This window comes from Ictidomys tridecemlineatus, unplaced genomic scaffold, assembly GCF_052094955.1.
Source record: "Ictidomys tridecemlineatus isolate mIctTri1 unplaced genomic scaffold, mIctTri1.hap1 Scaffold_61, whole genome shotgun sequence".
In the NCBI taxonomy this organism is placed as follows: Eukaryota; Metazoa; Chordata; class Mammalia; order Rodentia; family Sciuridae; genus Ictidomys; species Ictidomys tridecemlineatus.
The window spans coordinates 1544181-1558039 of NW_027524175.1; the positions used below are offsets into that span (position 1 = coordinate 1544181).

The following is a 13859-nucleotide window of genomic DNA, read 5'->3' on the forward strand; positions in this document are numbered from 1 at the left end:
TTCATTCTCACTAGGTATGCTATGGTATATAGACACTTTATTCTTATATATTTATTTTGTTTCCTGTTACTCTGATGAATTCATTCATCAAAAGTAGAATTTTCATGATACATCATTTATGTTCCTCTAAGAATAGGACTATATCATTTGCATATAGAAATGATTTAACATTTTAACTTCCCTATTTGAATCTCTTTTATTTCTTTCTCTTGTCTAAACTTTTAAGTACTGTGATTAGTGAGATTGGTAGCAATGAACATTTTTGTCTTTTCCGATTTTAGTGAAAATGCTCCTTGCCGCACTCCAGCTGCAGCAAAATAGTGTGGGGCGGAGGGGGGGGGTGACAAGGAACTTGTTTAGATTGATACAGCAGGAGTAGAAGCCCTTTATTGTAGGACAACAGAGGTATTTATACATTTTGCACAGCTTATCTTAATTAGCATAAACTAGATACATCAGTCAACCAATAAGGAATCTCCACACTTAATGGCTCGCTGGCCTTACTTCACAAACCACTCCCTCTGGCATTTTTCCAGGCGCCATCCAGACTTGTTTACAGACTCTAACATTTCTCTGGAAAAATGCCAGGTGCCATCCTGACTTGTTTACAGACTCTAACAGTTCCTCTTCATTATACTATTGGCTTTGGGCTTGATATACTTGGTCCTTATTATCTTGTAATAAATTTCTCATATTTCTAGTTTCTTGGGGCTTTGTTATGAAGGGCGATTGAATTTATCAAAGGCTTTTCCTGCAGCTGCTTAAATGATCATGAAATTTTGCCCTTGATTCTATGTGGTGCATTAGTTTTATTGATTGGCATGTATTGAATCATCCTAGAGCAAAACCAGCTTTTATATTTTTTGTTTTTGTTTTTGTTTTTATGTGACTAGAGTCTCAAACCAGGAACACAGTACCACTGAGCCACATCTCCAGCACCTTTTATTGTTTACTTTGATACAGGTCTCATTAAATTTCCCAGGCTGGCTTTGAAATTACAGTGTTCCTCAACAACCTGCTGCCTTTCTGAGAATGTAGACATATACCACCATGCCTGACACTGTATGTAATTTTGTAATGTGTTGTCAAATGTGATTTGTAAAGATTTTATGATTTTTGTACTATGTTCCTCATGGATATTGGTATCAATTTCTTTCCTTGTTCTGTTCATATTCGCTTTTCCAGTAAGGGTAATATTTTGCAGAATTGCTTTGGAAGAATCTTTCCTTTGCTCTTACATGTAATAGGAGGACTAATATCAGTTCTTCTTTAAATATCTGATAAAATTTAGCCATGCATTCACCTTTGGTCTTGGAGGCCTGTTATTATTGCTTCAACCTAATTGCTTGTTATTGAGCTGTTTGTTTTTTTTCTATCCCTTTGATTCAAAAATGTTAGGCCATATTTTACAAATATCTTCTAGATTTTTTTTTGCAATTTTAGTTTTTAAAATAATCTAGATTTTCCCATTCATTGACAAATAAGGTTTCCTATAGTCTCTAGAGATCTTCTGGATTTCAGTGGTGTCTGTTTTAATATTTCTGTTTTTGTTTTTACCTTTATTCATTTGAATCTTCTTTCTCTTTCTTTTAGTTCCCTTGGCAAAGGGTTTGTCAATTTTATTCACAATTTCAATAACCAATTATTTGTTTTATTATTAATATGTTTTTTAATTATTTTATAATTTTGGCTCTGACATTAATTATTTCCTTTCTTGTATTGGTTTTAGAATTCATTTACAGAAGTTTGTCTTAGACTTTGGATGCTTCATAAGGTATTTAATTTGAAATATCTCAGATTTTTAATGGAGGTAGCCATTGCTATAAACTACCCTCATACAACTGCTTTTGGTAGATTAGTGAAGGGACATCAGAAGGGAAAGAAAAGTTCCTGTGCAGTAAGATTTATCAAAATATGACATGTGCATTTCTGTATATAGTATAATGAACCCCACTATTATATTTACATACAATGTCTCAGTAAAATAAAATAAAAAACAAGCAATAAAAAATAACTGCTTTTACTTTGTCCCATAAATATATAGATGTTGTGTTTTGACTCTCTTGTGGTTCTTGGGTTTATTTAAAACTTTTACACCCCTGATTTCATCAGTGACTCTTTGATTATGCAACTGTATTATTAATTCTTCAAGTATTCATGCAGTTTCTGTAGTTCTACTCACTATTTTCTTCTTTTATAATTAGATAATTATTTCACATATAATATTGGGGTTCATTTTGCAATAATCATAGAAGCATGGTATATATTTTTCCAGTTTGAATTCCCAGTACTCTCCCTTCCCTAACTCTGTTATCTCTTATCTACTCCACTGTTCTTTCTTGTATTTATTTGTAGTTGTTTTAATTAGTACATCATTGATATACATCAAAGTGAAATTCGGTGTGATATATTCCTAAGTGTACAAAGGAAAATTTCTTCAGATTCATTTCACCACACTTCCTTTGACAGTCCCTCCATCCCTTTAAATCTCCTTCCTCTACTCCTCTGACCTCTCTATTTTTATGGAATCCCCCATTTTTTCTTTATTTTTATCTACCTTCTTAATATAAGGGAAAATATTCAACCCTTGACTTTCTTGAGTCTGAGTTATTTCACTTAGCAGGACATTTTCCAGTTTCATTCATTTACTAACAAATGCCATTATTTCTTTTTATTGATGACTTACTAAGTAGAGCTGCATTACATGTATGTGCCACATTTTCTTTATATATTAATCTGTTGATTGGCACCTAGGCTTCTTTTTGATAGCCTTTCTATTTTGAATTGTGCTGCCATAAAATTTGATGGGGCTGCATTCCTAAAATATGCTGATTTTAAATCTTTTGAATATATACCAAGGACTGGGAGAGTTGGGTAATACATTACTGGTGTTTTAAGGAATCTCTTCATTGCTTTCCAGGGTGTTTGTGCTAATTTGCAGTCCCACCAACAATGTACAAGTGTACTTTTCTTCTGCATCCTCATCAACAGTTATTATTACTTGAGTTTTTGATAATTACCATCCTGAAGAGAGTGAAGTAAAATCTCAATATAGTTTTTATTTGTATTTCCCAAACTGCTGGAGATGTTGAACTTTTTAAATATATTTATTGTTAATTTGTAATTCTTTTAAGAATGATCTCTTTAGTTTTTTTTCAATTTATTCTGTGAGTTATTAATTGCTTTATAATAGTTTTTTGAGTTTTTTATATATTCTGGATATTAACACGCATTTGTGGATCAGGTGGCAAAGATCTCCCATTCTGCAGGTTCTGTCTTTATGCTTTTATTTGTTTCCTTTAGTGTTCAGAAGTTTTTAATTTGATGCCATCCTACTTATTGATTCTTGGTTTTATTTCTTATGCTTTACAAGTTTTGTTAGGGCAATTGGTGCTTGTGTTAATGTGTTGAAAAGTTCACCTTACAATTTTATCTAGCAGTTGTAGAGTTTCTTGTGTAATTCCTAAATCTTTGATCCACTCTTGAGTTTACTTTTTCTCTTCATGTGTGTATCTATTTTTCCCAGACCCACTTGTTAAAAAGGCTGTATGTGTTGTTTTCTGATAGCAATCCATTGTGATGTGGTAAGGGCTAGAGGGAATTATTTCAGTTTTGTATTTACTAAGACATGCTTTGTATCCTAATATATGATCTATTAGAAAAGAAGTTTTTTGTATGCTAAAAATTATGAGTTCTGTTCTTCTCTGATGAAATAGTGTGTAGATAACTATTAAGTTGATATGATATAAAGTAAAAGTGATATGTAGGACAGTTATTGATGTTTTGTCCACCTAACAAGTCACTTTTGATAGTAGTATTAACTTCACCAACACTTATGTTTTTTTATTGGGGCCTATCTGTCCCTTTAGACTGAATAGTGATTATTTTTATAAAATTGGTTGCAATGCCATTCACGTGTAAATATTTTACAGACGTTTTTCTTCTTGTTGGATTTTTCCCTTTAGCAGTATGTAGTGACCTTCTTTGCTACATTTGAGTAATTGTTGCTTGAAGTCACCTTTATCACATTTACAAATAGCTACTACTTTTTTGGCTTTCATTTACATGGAATATCTCTCTATTTTTTCACTTTTATTATGTGAACAACTTTGCAATTCACGTGTGTTTCTTGTAAACCACATACATTTGGGTCTTGTTTGTTAATTGAATATTTCAGTCTATATCTTTAAGTTGATAATTAACACGATGTGAATCCAATGTTAATTAGGTGTGTTTCTTTATAATAGAGGGTTCACTCTTAATTCGCATTTGCTTATCCACTCTTCTGGTTACATTAATTCTTTGTATTCTCCAATGATTTATTTTAATCTTCTTCTTGTGTATATAAAATTCCATTGTGAATTTCCTACACTGGTAGCTTAGTTGTCCTAGTTTATTTTAGTTTATTCTTGTTTTGAAAGGTCTTTATTTCTGAAGAATAACTTTGATGCAGATCACAGTATAGACTGGCAGTACTGAAGTAAGACAGATGAGACTGGACTCCAGAGGAATTAGCAGGAAGCAGGTTTATTGTCTCCAGCATCTCCAGAGGGAGCTTTCACTTAAAACAAATTCTCTCACTGAATACTGAGTCTAGACATTTGTTGAGCTTTATACCCAGTGGTGTGGACAGGGGAGCTTAAAGGTATACATTTTTGTAGGGGTCTACATGAAAGTTATTTTTTTTTCTGTGAGTTCTCATAAGTTACCTGGTGTCTCATTTCTTAGAACTGTCAGGGATTTTACAGATTATACCACAGAAGCAGAGTGCATTCATTAAGTCCAGGGGTAATTTTTTTCCCCAAATTTGAATTGCTTTTAATGATTTTTAAGTTTCCAAGAATAAAAACACAATACAGGTCTATATCATACCATATGTTAATTGCTCTCATTCAGAGGAAATGCTATCTGGCTAGGATGGTGTCTTAATACAGAAGAAGGAACAAACATAACCCAGGTTTGTTTTGGCCCCTCTTCCAATTTTCTCTTTATCCCCTATAACACACACACACATAGACATACAACTTTTCTCACCAAATAAAACTAATCTTGCTTGGAAACAAATGTGGATACTATTCATCTCTGCATACTGCATGAAACACTGCTCACTAAGAGTGAGTATGAACTATGAAGTAATCATTTTCAAAACCAGTTTAATATAGTTGTAACTTTGCCACATAATCCAATTTTAGTTTGGTTTCCTAAAAATTAGTAAACTATCCAGGTTGACAGGTCTGTAACACTCAAACCTTTTTTTTCTATCACACATGTACTCTACACCCATACATACCACACAAGCACACAAAGACATACAACATTCCCACTCTTCACAGGGCTCTACATTAACATTTGCTCTAATGTGGTGACATCTGAAAATATTAAAAATCACAAACATCTCCAGATGACCTTTCAACCTTGATGTCAATGTATAAGCTTAAGATTAATAACATATATCAGTACCCTGTGGCAGTTCCAATAATTAACTTAAATTTAATAGTATGAGGAGAGTATAACCAGTAAGATTTTCCTAGAAATGAAAGTGAAAATTTTGAAAGAAACATTTCATGCCTCCAAATTAAGAATGTCAAATTGTCAATTTACTGAGGTTCTATACAATAATATAAACTTTACTGAGGCTGTTAATTATGTAATATAAAATAATTTGTTTTTGTTTGTTTACACCACAGTCAAATGTGAATATTAATATAAAGCCTTCTCTGCCCAAAGATTATAAAAATCCTAAGTTTAATTAAATTTAGGGGCCTTCACCAAACTTGCTGCAAGTTTGGGGACATAAATATCCAACAGCCATAAAGCTGTGAAAGCCCCTATAAGGAATAAAATAAATCCTACTTGCCTCAGACTGAACAGAGTAACACTGAGACTCAGCCTCAGCCTGTCCTATGGCAGGGCTATAGGAAGAAGAAAATTTTAATTTTAGAAAAACATTACCCAATTAATTTAAAAGACATGCATTAATTTTTTTTAAAAAAATCCAATGATCAAGCAAGAAAAGGAGAAAAGAGCAGCTCTTTTATCTACTACAATTCCATTTTGAGCCCATATTGTTTTTTTCCTAGGGAAAGGGAGTTTTCCCCTATATAAGTTTAATTAAACTGAGTTCAATACATAACTTGTTCAATGGAATAGGTATTCTCCCATATCTAATGGCAAAAATTGTGAGAGATTTCCAAAACACAAATTCAAATGAAATAATTCCAGCAGTCTCTTAAAAATTGATCCTCATTTGCCAGCCTTGTTACTATCATCAGTAGTAAATCTTATAAAATAGAAACTAGTGCCAGATAAAATGTTGTTTTTGCTTTTCTACAAAGGATGATAAGTGGAGTAGATGAAAGAGCCAAAACTACAGTTCTATTAATCTTATAACTTCCTCAATAATGGCAATCACAGTGCCTGCCTGAATTTATCAAATCCCCAAAGTAGGACAGTTAAAATTCAATTTGACTCAACTTTATCTACTACTTAAAGAAGCACAAGTCAAAAGAGTTATTTCAACATAATTTGTCCCACTCATGATTCAACCACATTAAGGACCCCAGAAGCAGTTAGGTAAGAGGTATTTTCTAGAAGCTTAATCATCTTTAGGTGCATGAAAATTACAGATTACATAACACTAAATGGGCATCACCTATGAGCCACATAACTTACAAGGTACAGGAAAGATCATGTACTTAGTTCTTAAATGCCATGCATAACACCATCAATTAATTGTTCATTATAATTTTATCACTTGTTTAAATTTTTTTATCCCTTTGGACCCCAGAGAACAATAAACTTTGCTATAAAATATTGGTCTTCTCATAAAATGCACATAAAGCTTTACACAATTTTTATAAAGGTCTACCAACTCTTATAAAGTTTGTGGATAAATCTGTACATGAAATCCTTTATTAACACTGATTTGGGAGAGCATTTCCTATTTAATCATTATAAACGATTAATCATTCTTAATCAGGCCACTTTTACCTTAAATACTTTTCAACAAAGATTTTCTTTGGAAGTATGAAAAACTAGTGACCAAATCTAAAAAAAACTTAAGCATATTACAAAACAATTTAGCTATGCAAACAGTGGAAAGGATTGTGGGACTGGCAAAAGCTTTCTTGGTGATAAATGGATTCTGTCTTTTCAAAGTATGGAATTTTTTGCACCTCAATGGTACCAAAGTACAGAAGCTATATCAGAAGAGCACAGCACCAGATTTTAAAAACCATTCAGCTTTAAAATACTTGAAATTATTCACTTAAATACAAACTCTTCTGTAATGAGTACACATTTAAATATATTTTCCTACAAAGTTAAAGCCTTTTTGCCTTAAAACTTTATTTTTTAACATTTTTTCCCATAACCTCAAAGTTATTTTAAGAAATAATCACTTTTTAGAAGCCTTACAATTAGAGAAACTCCACTTGTATTCATTGATAGTTACTTTGTGGATTATTTGATACTTAAAGATATCAGGAAAAACAAAAAGTCCAACAAGGGCTATTATTATAAAAGATTTGTAACACAAAATACTGAATAATGGCAGTTATCTCTACAGAAAAGTTCTCTATTAGAACACAATAATATTCAAATTTGCCAAGGATAAAAATAGCAAAGCCAAGTAGGCTTAATAACAGAAGGTATCCATCTAATCAAATAAATAATGTTACCTTCCAGGAACCTAATATATTTAAAAATTGTCAGTCCACCAATTACCATCAAACTACCCCAAGAGGCACAGTAGTACACTTAGAATAACACATAACAACCCATTAACAACATAAGTAGCTATTACTACATGCACCTAAGCTTCTAGAAGTTTGTACCTGAAAAGCTTCTGAGGTCCATGAAGTACTGAAATCTCAAAAATAATCAGCATGAAATTAATCGGTCTGGCAGTAGGCTCTAAATAGCTCATGGAAAAACTATTAAGGCTTATATATTTTAAATATCTATGAGATCTGATGACACCCAAGGGTGTGGAAAGGTGACAATATGAAGATTTCAAACCTATTGTATAATAATTAATATGTATATTTAACGGAAATATCAACATACAATTCTATATAAACTGTTCAGTTTAAAACATGCAGCTAAGAAACAATCTACTATTCAAAGGACAGAATTCAATAATGTATCAAAACTGCATTGATAACTATGAATTTTATTATGTGGACATCTACTGTGGCATGCATCTGTACAAACCTTTCAGGCAGTGGTCCACAGCTGGGTTATGAATAAAAAGGCATAAATTTATCTCTCTTTATTACAATGAAGTTTAACAGTACAGAAAAGTCACATGACCTTCGTGGGTCAGATTTCTTAAACCCTGCAACATGAGGAACTCTAAATACATTAAGTATTGTTATACATTCAGACTTCCAATGCACAGGTACTTGGAAATAGCCCTCACCAAGCTAGGTTGGGGACATGAAGTCCAACAGCATCTGAAATGCTGTGAATGCATAACTTTACAAATAGCAATGTAAGCTTACAGAACCTGCCTTTATTAAGGTGGTATGTTCATGTAATTCCAGCGCCTTTACAATTTAACAATCCAAATTTACTATACTTCACTTCTAAAAGCCTAGATGAAACATGAAAAAGAAGCCATACAGTATAAATTGCAACCTCAGGAAAAGTTCCTGCTTTATTATTCCAAATAATTTTTCCCATGTAAAATAAATTTAGAATAGTTCCTGGTATGTGGGAAGATAATGTTTGTTAAAGTCACAATGAAGCCTTATTGACGGAAGCTCAGCTATATAAACAGCACAAGTTGAGAAAAGGTTTAATCTCCAGACCTATTAAACTGGATGAAGCAAGATCAGTAACGGCCACCTTGCAACATTACAGGAGGTCTCATTCCCATTGGAGGTTGAGGAGGCCCACCTTGGTTATTGGGTACCATTGGTGGTCGCTGCCCATATGGTGGCATAGCACCAGGAAGGTAACCTGGCATGCCTTGATGATGACCACCATACTGACCATGAGGTGGCATTGGGGGTCTCATTCCTTGCTGCTGTGGGATGCCTGGCTGTGGTGGCATTATACCTTCAATTGGTCCAACTGGTGGGTTACTGATTGGGGCCTGTCCTAGTCGAGGAAGATTATGCTGATAATTACGTAACTGTGCCCTTCTCTCTTCCAGTGATAAATCCTCATCTGGATGGATCAACTTACTGGTTGCACTGGTGGTTGTAAGTGTAGCAAGCTTACTTGTTATTGAAGCTGCTGGTTTTGCTGCAGTACTATTTGTTGTCCTAGTGGTTGAAGCTGTAGACTGTGTATAAGCAGGGAATGTAGGCTTTGGGGGTTCTGTAATTGTTGCAGGGGTGCTATTTAAGGGCTTGATATCTGTACCAACAGGTCCTTGCACAGCTGCCTGAGCTTGTGCTGTGCTAGGAAACAGAGCTTTAGAAGATGCAGAAAGACTTTATGAATTGGATGAAGCTATACTTGAGCTTGTTACAGGTGTCCCCATTTGTCCAGCACTGGGGAAAAGAGGCTTAGTTACTGGAGGCTGTGGAGCAGGTACTGTTGCTGTTGGTGCAGGTGGCCTATTAAGAATACCTGGTGCTTACACAGCCTGTACTTGAGTCATTGAAGGAATTCCAGGACAGGGAATGGGGGGCATACCTGGTGGCATACCAGGCATAAGAGGTGGTATTCCTGGTTCAGGTGTCATCATTCCACCCATTGGCATCATTATGGTTTCACCACAAAATGACTGGGTGTATTTTCTCTGATGATGCAATCCAGGTGGCATGCCTGGCATAACTGGTGGCATACCTGGCATCAGAGGAGGAACACCTGGCATTACTGGAGGCTTGCCTAGAGGAATTCCTGGTGCTCCTGGAACTGGTGGCAGTCCTGGCTGAGCCATTGGAGGGATATAACCTTGCTGAGGTTGAACAGGCTGTGGTTGAAATGAAGTTGAGGCTGCAGAGTCATCATCATCATACTCATCAGAATCATCCTGTTGCTTCTTTTTTTTTGACTCTCTTGTGTTTTCTGTTCAAGAAGTTGTCATCTTTCATCCATATCTTTTTCTAGAATACCTTCCATACCGTATATTTCCAACTCTATGTATGTTCTCCTAGGTATTGCATTCCTTACAGCATCTATTGTCTCTTTATGAACCTGCATGCAATGAATAGCTAAGCCAGGTCCTGTATACAATTTCTTATGACATATATGGCATTTAAAATGCTTTGCCTTTTTGTGCTGTATAAGGATCTTCTCATCATCAAATCTCTATTACAATACCAGCACCACGGCTTCAGCTAATTCTTCTTCTTGCGACCCATAGCTGTGTCCTTTCGGAAAATTAAAGGGAGGAGAAAATAGCAGGAAAAGGAGGAAATACATTGCTCACTTTTCTGACCCAATGGCCACCACCTCATCCCACAAGAAACCCAGGGGTAGATTTAGTTTCTGCAAGTCAGAGCAGATCAAAAAGAAATAGGGAGTGTAACCACATTTGAGCCATTTTGTAGAGATCTTTGCTAATACATTGTAAACAAGAACAATTATGGTGAGGGTCTGTGGAGAAGCTTAATGAAGATGCATTTGTGTATGAGGAGGTGCCACTATAGTATTTCTGTTTTAATGCTTGAAATATATTATTGCGTGTCCTTCTGGCCCTTTGAGTTATCCAGATGTGTTACCTTTTACCAATGACTTGGTGCTTCTCTCTTGAATCTGTAAAAATCTTCCTTTGGTCTGAATTTTGGCATTTTAAACAAAGAGCAGCTTCATTTGTGACTGTCATAAACTGGAAGCAATCAAGATTCCCCTGGACAGGTAAACAGAGAAACAAAGTGCTCTCGTCACAGAGTGGACATGACTTGGGATTTAAAAGGGACAAACTAAGGTACCAATAGCGTGGCTGAGTGAGCTGGGAGTTTGTGTCATTCCATTCACATGACATTCTGGAAGGGCACATTGGCTGAGGCTGGTGTGGGGTCGAGCAGGAGATGTTCTAGGTTATTCTATGATGCTGTGGTGGTGGATATATGCACCACACCTTGTGAAAATCCAGAGACCCACCAAGAGTGGAACTGGATGTAACCAAGTAAAATCCAACGTGAAGATGGGGACCTGTGACCATGAATCTACCTGCATTACGAGCACTGAGGATTAAGCCCAGCACTGAGGATTGAGCCCAGGACCTCCTGGGGGCTAGGCAAGTTCTCTGCCACACCTAAAGCCACACCTCCAGTCCAACCCTACTGCAAATGCATGCCACAACCCCGCTGAGCAGGGTGAGGGGAAGTGACCTCCTGGAAACTCTGGAGGTCAGAAGAGACTGGAAGACAAAGACAGAGGAACTGCGTAGAGCACCGTGTGCTGGTGGTGACCAGCCCTGGGAGGCAGTGGTGATGGTAGGAGCAGGGTCTCTCACTGGTGGAGATGAGTGACAGATAGGCAAGGGGGAGATAATGAGAGAAACACTCAGTGACAGAGAACTCCCAAACCCGGGATTGAGGGGGCAGGCCAAAGGGATACAGGAGCCAACTGAAAGTTCCCAGTGGCCAAAGCTGGAACAGAGCGCTGGATTGTAACCAAAGGGCAGTGTAGGTATTCATAAGGACAGACTGAAAAATAAATGACTGCACTCATCCCGTCCCAAAAATAAAATCAAATAAATAAATGGTTGCATGAATAAATAAACAGGGACACCCCCAGGCCGAATGACAATGTCCATGTTCTTGACTTTTATAGGTACTCCCTCCAGAAGGCAGGGCTCAACTCCCACTCCTTCAGTGTGGGTGGCCCAGTGACTTCCTTCCAAACAGGACACAAGGTGGAGAAGGGAAAGCCTGACCCCTCACAAGGTGGTCAATACGGGCAGAGGTGAGTCACGCCCAGGACCTGTACCCTGGCAGGAGATGGGAAGAGAGTGACACTCACCATGGTCTTCCTGCCTGAAATCACAACCCGAGGCTGACCAGGAGTGCAGAAGGCGGCCCTCTACACTGAAGGCCAAGGAACCCCCTGACCAGAATTCCCCAAAACTGCCCAGTAATCAAAACAGGGGGCCCGTCAGTCTAGCAGGGCATTGGGAGACAGATGACTAAGCAACATAGTGTCCTGGATGGATGGGTTCCTGGGACACAGCAAGGGCAGGGCAGTGAGGAATCTGATAGAGGATGGGCTTTCGTTAACACTGTACCAACAGTGGCCCCAGAGAATCGTGAGCAAGAAGGTCAGTGGCACAGGGTCCAGGGGACTGCCTGCCCCTGCAACCCTTCGGTAAATATAAGCTATTCTAAAATAAAAGTTCATTTCAAAACACTAGCATGATTTACCTGTTAATTACAAAATTAAATCTGCCTTAAATTTAGGTCTTCAAACTACCCATGACAGTTCCACACAAAATGCCAATTTTAAAATACCTTCTAGTGCTGAGGTAGAGGGACATACTCCCTTGTTATTTTAATGCCCTCCTCAGTAGACACGTCGTGGCTCCCATCCAAGAATTCAGTCTCTCTCACATCTGCTCTCCTTCCTGCTGTCCGCCTCATCCCAGCCTCCTCTCTCTGCCCTACCCACCTTTCAGTCTCATCCATTCTTTAAGAATACACAGTGGCTGGAGTTATAGCTCAGCAGTAGAGCGCTTGCCTAGCACATGTGAGGCCCTGGGTTCGATCCTCAGCACCACATAAAAACAAATAAAGGTATTGTGTGTATCTACAACTATAAAATTATATATATATATATATATATATATATATACACACACACACATACTGAGCTCCTAATTTGGATGCACGAAATTTGCATCCACTGGGAACCTCAGAATATGGCTGTATTTGGAAACTGGGTCTTTTCAGGTGTTATCAAGGTAGGGGGCCAGATGAAACCATTGGATTGAGTGGTCCCTAAACACAGTGAGAGTTCCCTCGCAAGAAGGCCATGTGTGGACGCCCAGGGGAAGGTTGTGTGAAGAGGCAGGGACCAGCGTGATATGTCTCCAGCTGAGGAGCGCCGGAGACTTCAGGAGCCACCTGAAGCTAGTGGAGCCGTGGAGCAGCGCTCCCTTGGAGTACAGAAGGAACTACCTGCTAACACCTTGGTTTGGGCCCAGAGAATAAGTGGGCTTTGGTGGCACTGTTCTTTTGTCCCCACTGTTGCTCTCTCTGAGTCTCCCCTCTCAGCCTTCCAGCACCAGCACATCTCCCGCCATCTGCTTCTGTCCAATCCAGTCTCCTTACAGCTCTGGTCAGAACACCCCAGCAACACTCCTGTCTGCCAGGCAACCAGCGCGAGCTTCATAAAAGAAGGTTCGTTGCATAAAAAATTGCTAGTGAGTTTTAAATTAAAGAGGCAGACTCTCGTTTACTTTTATTCTCAGCTCCAGGACGGCTTCTCCTAGCTCCCGCCTCCAGCCACCTAATGCGGTGGAGAGGTTTACAGAAGAGACTAGTGAGAGAGGGAGAGCACGCCAGGGAGTGAGCTTTTATTGGGGAACAAAAAATTCCAGGGAAAATCCCATCCAATGAAGGTTAAGGGGGGCAGCATCCCAAGGTCAGGGCCAGCTACTAGGTCTTCGGGGCAGTGGCCAGGCACGCCTCTGCACGGACAAGCCCTTGTACCTGGGACAGGGTGGGAAAGGCTCTGACATGGCTGTGTCTAAGCGCCTCTCACCCAGCCAGGGAGGTAACTCAAATCACATGCGAGGATGGCCTCCCACACTCCTGGGCCCTGGGGAGCCTGCTGCTACACCTGCTGCAGGTGGTCAGTCCAGGCAAAATGCAACTGCTGGAACGACAGCAGTCCCCGAGCACTTTGAGATGGGCAGGGTCAGCAGCGTGGAGCACACCGAGTCTCCTGACCAGCACGGA

At 38.2% G+C, this 13859-nt stretch overlaps 1 protein-coding gene across 1 annotated transcript in view; it reads right to left on the minus strand.

Moving 5' to 3' along the window:
• Positions 1–4511: 4511 nt before the first annotated feature.
• LOC144364817 (echinoderm microtubule-associated protein-like 1) overlaps positions 4512–13859 on the minus strand; it is a 65686-nt gene continuing 56338 nt past the window's right edge. Inside the window, exon 3 of the mRNA XM_078037137.1 lies at positions 4512–5912. Within this exon, the coding sequence (XP_077893263.1) occupies positions 5902–5912 (11 nt within the window). The 3' untranslated portion in view covers positions 4512–5901. The remainder of the gene's footprint in view (positions 5913–13859) is intronic.